Source organism: Myotis myotis, unplaced genomic scaffold, assembly GCF_014108235.1.
Source record: "Myotis myotis isolate mMyoMyo1 unplaced genomic scaffold, mMyoMyo1.p scaffold_m19_p_10, whole genome shotgun sequence".
In the NCBI taxonomy this organism is placed as follows: domain Eukaryota; kingdom Metazoa; phylum Chordata; class Mammalia; order Chiroptera; family Vespertilionidae; genus Myotis; species Myotis myotis.
In genome coordinates, this window is record NW_023416314.1 from 22088467 (window position 1) to 22097138 (window position 8672).

The 8672-nt window shown below is 43.6% G+C and overlaps 1 protein-coding gene across 1 annotated transcript; it reads right to left on the reverse strand.

The window, feature by feature from the left end:
* Positions 1 to 1569: 1569 nt before the first annotated feature.
* On the reverse strand, positions 1570 to 3027 carry LOC118664145 (lysine-specific demethylase 4D-like). The gene has a single exon (XM_036323987.1). It carries the CDS (start codon positions 3025 to 3027, stop codon positions 1570 to 1572), a length of 1458 nt encoding a protein of 485 aa, XP_036179880.1.
* Positions 3028 to 8672: the final 5645 nt, after the last annotated feature.

Consider the following 8672-nt stretch of genomic DNA (forward strand, 5'->3'; position numbering starts at 1 on the left):
GCAAGTTTTGCCTCATAAGGGTGTCTTCAGCACAGAAGTTCTCCCACCATAGACACAGCTGACTCTCACAGCCAATTGGCCTGGAGGTCAATTCCTCCCAGTGATACCTACAACAATCAAGGCTTAACTACAACAAGACTGTGCACAAAGCCCACAAAGGGGTGCACCAAGAGTGTCCACCCCAGGTAATTGGGGAGGCTGAGCCACTGGGCCCTATAGGACACCTAGCACACAAAGCCACTCTACCAACACAGGGAAGCATAAAAAATGCGGAGACAAAGAAACAGATAACAAATAACAGAAATGGAGGAAAGCAAACTACACTTTTAAGGTTTTTCAAGAACTTTCTAGAAACCGCCAATAAATTTAGTAAGACCCTCAAAAAGTCTGGTGAGACCGCGGATAAATGTAGTGAGATCCTAAAGAAATCTAGTGAGACCCTCCAGGATATGAAAAAGGACCACCTAGAAATTAAGCATACACTGACTGAAATAAAGGATATTATGCAGAGTTCCAACAGCAGACTAGAGGATCGCAAGAATCAAGTCAAAGATTTGAAATATGAAGAAGCAAAAAACACCCAACCGGAAAAGCAAAATGAAAAAAGAATCCAAAAATACAAAGATAGTGTAAGGAACCTCTGGAACAACTTAAAGCACACAAACATCCAAATTATAGGGGTGCCAGAAGAAGAGAAAGAGCAAGCTATCGAAAACCTATTTGAAGAAATAATGACAGAAAACTTCCCCTACCTGGTGAAAGAAATTGACTTACAAGTCCAGGAAGCGCAGAGAACCCCAAACAAAAGGAATCCAAAGAGGACCATACCAAGACACATCATAATTAAAATGCCAAGAGCAAAAGACAGAGAGAATCCTAAAAGCAGCAAGAGAAAGACAGTGAGTTACCTACAAGGGAGTACCCATACGACTGTCAGCTGATTTCTCAACAGAAACTTTGCAGGCCAGAAGGGAGTGGCAAGAAATATTCAAAGTGAGAATAGCAAGAACCTACAACCAAGATTACTTTACCCAGCAAAGCTATCATTCAGAATTGAAGGTCAGATAAAGAGCTTCACAAATAAGAAAAAGCTAAAGGAGTTCATCACCACCAAACCAGTATTATATGAAATGCTGAAAGGTATCCTTTAAGAAGAGGAAGAAGAAGAAATAGGTAAAGATACAAATTATGAACAACAAATACACATCTATCAACAAGTGAATCTAAAAACCAAGTGAATAAATAATCTGATGAAGAGAATAAACTGGTGATTATAATAGAATCAGGGGCATAGAAAGGGAGTGGACTGACTATTCTTGGGGGGCGGGGAGCGATGTAGGGGATGCGGGAAGAGAACGGACAAAAACCGTGCACCTATGGATGACACATTGGGGGGTGAAGGCGGAGAGTGCGTGGGAACCAGGTGGAGGGGAGCTATGGAGGGAAAAGTGGAACGACTGTAATAATCTGAACAATAAAGATTTAATTTTTAAAAAAATGAACATGGAAACAAGAGAGGACATCCCCTGGGTTTAGGGGACTGGAGCACAGCAGCACCCAAAAGCCACCTTAGGATGCTGGGACCAGCAGTGCTGGGCTGTCCATGGAGGGTTTGTCCTCAGGCACAGGCTGGGCTTTGGGATCCGGAGCTGTGCGCACTGCGCCCACTAGGCGGCGCCTCTTAGCCGGGGCCTGAACAATGGACTCTTGAGTCCCTTGTTCCCGAGGACGACGACCACTCTCTCCACCACCTGTGCCAGCTGGCTGGAGATCCTGGGCAGATGGGCCCGGGGTTGGCTGTGAGGATGGGTCGGGCTTTGAGGAGCAGAAGGCCGTGGCAGCCGCGGGCTGGGCAGCAGAGGCAGAACCCTGGCCTAGCGAGGGGCACAGGGATGGCTTATGCACAAGGGCCCGGCTGCCACAGTGGCCGCGGGACCCACGGCCCGTGCCCACTGATCTAGGGGAGTGCTTGGCCCGATGGGGCTGGAGGTGCCTCAGGCCCAGCTCCACGTGGTCCACAACAGTCCAGTCCTCTCCGCGTTTCCACAGCTCATAGCGCTCGGGCTGCAGGAGGCGCACGAACACATCCATGGAAAAGCTCACCCGGGCCTCCCCGCAGCTGCACTGAGAGGCCACTTTGCCATAGTCGATCCATCGCGGGGTGGCAAAGTTGATGGCCTCCGCACAGTTGAAGCCATGGTTGAAGCCAGCGTGGTAGCCATAGGGAAAGGTCACCATGAACTCTCCAGCCTCCTGAGTGATGCGACTGAACGGGACCCCGTTCTCCTTGAGGACAGTGGGCGAGATGAGGGCCACCTTGTGCCGCAGGAAGGCCTCGCAGCCCCGAGAGCTGCCTGGGAAAAGGTCCCTGGCCAGGCGCTCTAGGCGCTGGCCGTGCTCTGGGGGCACCGCGTACCACGTTTTGGGCTCCCCGAAGTGCAGGTAGTTGATGCTGTAAAGGTCCATGTCCTCCGTGTGCCAAGCGAAGGTGGTCTTCCACATGCCAAAGTACAGGTAGGGGGTGTTGACGCCTTCGATGACAACCCCACACTCCTGCTCCAGCAGGTCCTGGATGGTTCCCAGGTGGCCAAGGTTCCATTGTTTAGTGCTGGCATCAAATAAGGAGCCACTGATGTCAGCGCCATATATGGGCGGGTCGTACAGGCGCGTTTTCCAGTATTTCCGCTCCAGATCCTCAAAGTCCAAGTGTGGTGGAGTCTGATACTGTCCACTGTTTGCCAACAGGCGATACTCGCCCACTGTCATGGCCCTCTTCTTTTTGTGGTATTGAATGAACACACCTGCTCGCCCAGACGCCACCTGCTGGAGGGGAGTGGCTATCAGGATGTCACTGACATCATCGTAGGACTGTCTGGCTTTCCATTCCTTGGGTGGAATGACCTTCGCCAGGCCAGCTCGGTGGGCACCTTGGGTTTCCATGTAACCAATATATTTGTTGAAATCTTTAAATTCTTCCATGGTTGGGTGGAAGGTCATGATTGTCCCACTTGGCTCATTAGACACCATGGCTGCAATGTAAGCAGAGGATTCCCAGGGTCTCAGGGATGTTTTAGATACCTGAGAATGAGGGAGTAATGTCTTCTCTCTAGTTTTTTTTTTTTTTAAGTTTTGGTGTATCTGTGTGACAGTCACTCAGATTGTTTGACAACTAAACCTTTTCCAGGCTGTTCGCCTCACCAATGGGGCCCGTGCTGGCCTGTACTTTGTGCTTGAAGGATATGGATCAGTCCCCCAGGGAGCAGACAATTTGGTGGGGAGGGAGGAGCGTGGGTCTCAGCCTGCAACACTGTGAGTCTCTCAGTTGGGGTGTTAGAGTCTCTGAGGTTTCTCCTGGATCACAGGCTTGAGTGCCTGGATGGCTCCTCACCCCGCTGTAGCGGAAAGTTTCCTCAACGAAGTTAAAAGCTAAACCGGAAGACAAGAACACAGAATATTCATAAATATTTACACACACACACACACCTAACAGCTAACAGAAATTATTCTAAAACCTGATTCTTAGGAAAGACCATTAAAAATGAAAAAACCTAAGGGTGAAAAGTACAAATAAATAAGCACAGTATAATAAAATAGGGGACACATCTAAAAATGCACCAGGGAGAGTCTTAAAAAATTAAAGTTTAATCTTATGAACACCTTGTTGATAATAATTTTGAAAAGTAAAATAAATCATTTTCTCAAAAGTACATATATGCCAGGCTAGTGTGCCTCCATGGTTAAGCATAAACCTATGAACCAGTAGATTATGGTCGACTCCCAGTCAGGGCACATGCCTGGGTTGTGGGCTTGATCCCCAATGGGGGATATGCAGGAGGCAGCCGATCAATGAGTCTCTCTCAACATTGATGTTTCTCTCTCTCTCTCTCTCTCTCTCTCTCTCTCTCTCTCTCTCTCCCTCTCCAAAGAAAAATAAAAAGATTTTACTTTAAATTATGTTTTTCAGCCTGGCAGGTGTGACTCAGGGTTGAGCATCGATCCATGATCCAAGAGGTCTCCAGATGAACTCCCCGTCAGGATACATGCCCAGATTATGAATTCGATTCCGCGTAAGGGGCACAGAGGGGGCTGCTGATCAGTTTCACTCTCATTGATGTTTCCATCTCTCTCTATTTCTCCTGCTCTCTCTCTAAATAAATCAATTGATTTTTAAAAGAATAAAAACTTGCTGTAACTCAAGGGAATGATATTCAGATGCATATTTCTCAATGGTAAATAATATAAAACTATAGTCAGTTCTTTAAACTTGTAATGGGAACATAGCTCTTTTAGTCACAAGCACAAACAGGAGAAATCAAGCGACCTACCTTCCACCAGCAAAATCCCAATTCCCGGTGATGGTACTGCAGGATCCAGAGAGACAGTATCTGCTTGAGAGCTGGCCTTCAAATGCAGCCTACATCCTCCTGGGCCTGGCTTTATACCCGGGCCATAGTAATCTTCTCATTGCCCATCCAATGGGATCTTGGGAGGAGGCCTCGTTAATCCTTTCACTTTGAGTAGGCCACCTTTTAAATCAAAGTAAAAACTAAACTCCAATCGTTAAGCAGATTAGGATGTTAAAAATAAAGGAGTGTGCTAAAAATAAAGGAGTGAGTAAGTCAAACCACACAAATATTAGAAAAGATAACCCACCCTAGACTAGCAGTAATTAATATCATTTTCTCAGAACCTGATAGATAATCAATCAGAGAAGAAAATTAAATGCTATGAAAGTTTGAATAACTGCAACAACTTCAATCACATAACCTGCAACCACATAACAAATGAAAAATGCTCTTAAATACGTATGAAACACTTACAAAATCTTATCCATATAAGACCACAAAATAAAGATCAATAAAAATTCCACAGAATTAACATACTGAGAACCCTCTTGATCACAATCTAATAAAATTGAAAGGCAGCAATAAAAGGTCTCCCTCCGGCCCCGTCCAGACTGCCTGGCTAAGTCACCATATTCCTGACTTCTAATCTCATTATGTTTTTGCTCAGTGACAAATTTTAGGTGCATTCTTAGAAACTGGTAAAGCACTCTTATTTTTATAGCTTGTGATTAATTTTGAACGCCATTCAGTTTTCCACCCAACCTTTATTGGTAAAAAACAAACAAAACAAAAAAAACAAAAAAACCACAGCAAGTCATTGTTGGGTCATGATGTGTAGTGTGACGAAATTTACATTTGTGGTTGTGGTTTTAAGTAAGGTGCTCTTACTTTAAAAGAAGGAGAAACTTCTGCTCAAGTTCTGCAAATGTTTGGGATTTCCTAGTTTGGGACAATTTTTGGTTGCCATTATTTACTTTTTCTCTTAAGGAATTCTTGTTGGGGTGATAATCCTTGGGTCCTGAAGGGACATAAACTCCCTTTCTGGCTTTCAGACAGGCTGGACATAGTCATTTTCTCAAATTTTCTAATTTTTAGGTAAGAAATTAAAGATGAGAGTGGAGGGGGGAGAGAGAGAGAGAGAGAGAGAGAGAGAGAGAGAGAGAGAGAGAGATGTTAATTCAATTTCTGATCTGGTATCTTCTCATTTAAAAACTTTCTTAAGAGAAAATAATAAAGTCAACAATAAAAACTGAACCAACCATATTTATTTGAAAATAAATATATATATATATAATTCCTATAGTAATATATATATCTAAAAATCTATTGATGTTTATTTTTAGCTCAAGCAATTACTAAAAACAGACAGAATTATGCAAAAGAAAAGATATGATTGATGATAGAAAGGGAAACAAGCCCAGCTAGCGTGGCTGTATGGTTGAGTGTAGACCCATGCACCAAGAAGTCACAGGTTCTATTCCTGGTCAGGGCATGTGCCCAGCCTGTGGGCTCCATACCCAGGGTGTGCAGGAGGCAACCGATCCATCAATATTTCTATCTCCCCCTCTATCTTTAAAATCAATAAAAACATATTTTTAATCTTAAAAATAATAAAGGAAAACACACATACAAGAATAGAGATGATTGATAAAAACATAAATCTGATACTTTTAAAGAAGACTAAAACGCAGATCTGGAGATACTGATGAAGGAAGAAATTTCCAGGACCGGAGCAGGAAATACACAGCATGAGCCTGGAGCATCTTGTAGTGCCTGAAATTAAGGACATAATGAAAACAAACACATCAATGGGCACACATCAAAGGGGCACAGGAACCCAAGGAAAGGGCTCCCAATGGCCAGAGCTCAAATGATTTCAGCAATATTAGAAAGTAGGACTGAATTATAACCACAAATATAAATATCTGAGTCATGCTGATAGAAATGGTTGAGTAAATAAAAAATGGAGACAAATAAGTCCCTCCTGCAGAAGATTCCAAATATCCTATGCAGTACTGCACATAAAGGAGGGAAGAGTAACACCCTGTCCCCTGAGTGGGGCCACTTGCCACAAGGAGTAGTAATTTTATAGCGGAGAATGCTGACAATTACTATTTCAGTGAGAGTCCTAATTTATGTTGATACCTTATGCCTTTGATATGATAAAAATGGCACTTCACCTTTATAATCTTCCTCTAAAAAACACATAGACCCTGGCTAATCATAAGAAAAACATCAGACACCCTGGCTGGTGTGGGTCAGTTGGATGGGTGTCATCCCATGCACCTACGGGTTGCTAGTGCGATTTCTGGTTAGGGCGCATGCCTGGGTTTTGGGCTCAATCTCCAATGGGAAGTGTGCAGAAGGCAGCCAATCAATGTTCTACTCGCAGGTTGATACCTTTCTCTCTAAAATCAATTTTTTTTTAAATGTTTTTTTTAAAAAAAGCCCATCAGACAAATATCTGAGAATAAATGACAGCAGAGAGAAACCGAAAGAGACAATAAAGTAAATTAACTTGGAATTTTGGATGTGATTTTTTTAAAATATATTTTATTGATTTTTTACAGAGAGGAAGGGGGAGGGATAGAGTTAGAAACATCAATGAGAGAAACATCAATCAGTTGCCACCTGCACACCCTGTACTGGGGATGTGCCTGCAACCAAGGTATAATGGCCTTGACCGGAATCAAACCTGGAACCCTTCAGACCGCAGGCTGACGTTCTGTCCACTCAGCCAAACCAGTTAGGGCTGAATGTGATCTTGGAACATGCTGGGGTCCAGCCCCAGCAGGTCCAGGGGTTCCCAAAGGTGTGAACGAAGTCGGGGAAGAAGGAACGACACGGAGACAGAGTTCAGTTGGTCATCATAGCCCTGTTCTCTAGCCAGGATCTCCAGCCAAGTTCTGTGTCTATTGTCCTATTACATCTGTATTTATACCAGTTGATTTTAATTCTATCCATTCTATTCCAAAGGTTAGGGCTTTCTTATCTCCATTCCAAGGTTACTCAATTGTTCTATTAAGCTACAAGGGAGTAACTGAAGGAGATTATCCTAAGTAAATATTATGTAGCTTAAGCGTGATTGTTCGTAGTTAAAGTGATTAATTACCCGCCTGGCACTTAGTTAAGGGGTTTTATTCCCTCCCTAACTCCAGGGAAAAATCCTCACTTGGAGAAACAACCTTTCTCAGGGAGGTGGTCCTGTTTAAAACACATAGCCTTAAGAGGGGGAGCAAACAAATGCCATAAACGCCAGGTCCCTTGAAACATAAGCTGTGCAGATGTTTCTTCCCTGCAGCGACTGTGTCAAGCAGCAAGGGTGGATCGGCTTCCGGCAGGAACATAAAAAGGACATTGAGTAAAAACTGAGGAAATCTGATTAACAGATTTATTAAATAACATATAGGCCTTGATTCATTAACTGTAACAAATGTACCACAGTATTGTAAGGCATTAATAATAGGGGAAACCATGAATGAGGTAGCATGGGGGTAGTTATATGGGGGGAACTCTCCCAATTCTCTGATCAAATTTTTAATCTAAAACTGTTCTAAAAAATAAAGTATCACTAAGTGTAAGACAATAATAAATAAGAGAAGGTGTCAACGAAGAATAGAAGAATGAAAAAAATTAGAAATATAATCTATTTTTAAAAACAGTCTACAAAACAGCGCAATATATAACAAAGAATTCTATAAACCAGTACATGATAATTTTTTTAAAGCAGGAAGGTTTAACATTTTTTTAATTATAAAATATGTTCTTATAGAAATTCACAAAGCATATTTGTACAGCTTAACTTACACATATTAAGAACTATTAACATCTATTAATAACCGTGCTTCCTGAGGTGCAGGAGATATTCTACCAAATGACCCATGGCCACCCCGCACCGCCTGCAGGTTGGTGTGATCAGCTGGGGAGTCGTGGGTGTCTGCAGAGACAAGAAACTGCAGCACCAGGTGCCTGCTCATGCCTGAGACTTTCACATCAACCTCTTCCAAGTGCTGCCCTGGCTCAAGGAGAAACTCCATGAGGATCTGCGTTTTCTATAGGGGTTCCCTGCTGGGAAGGGGCATGGGATCCAAGGACAAGAGCTGTGACAACACCTGTGTTCAACATCCTTTGTGGTAAGGGAGTGGGGAAGGTGCACTGGCCATCTTGCTACAAATGAGATAGAATCTAGCAGCCGTTGTAAAAGGCTCAACCCAATCCCCAGTGCTGAGGAACCAGAGGCTGAGGGAGGTGTGTGAGCTTCCACCTCGGTGCTTTACTGAGACCAGTGTCGGGGCAGGCGGGGCACAAGCAGTTCAGCTCCGCCAC

Coding starts and splice junctions, on each gene's coding strand:
- LOC118664145 (XM_036323987.1), bottom strand. CDS start 3,027: ATGGTGTCTAATGAGCCAAGTGGGACAATCATGACCTTCCACCCAACC.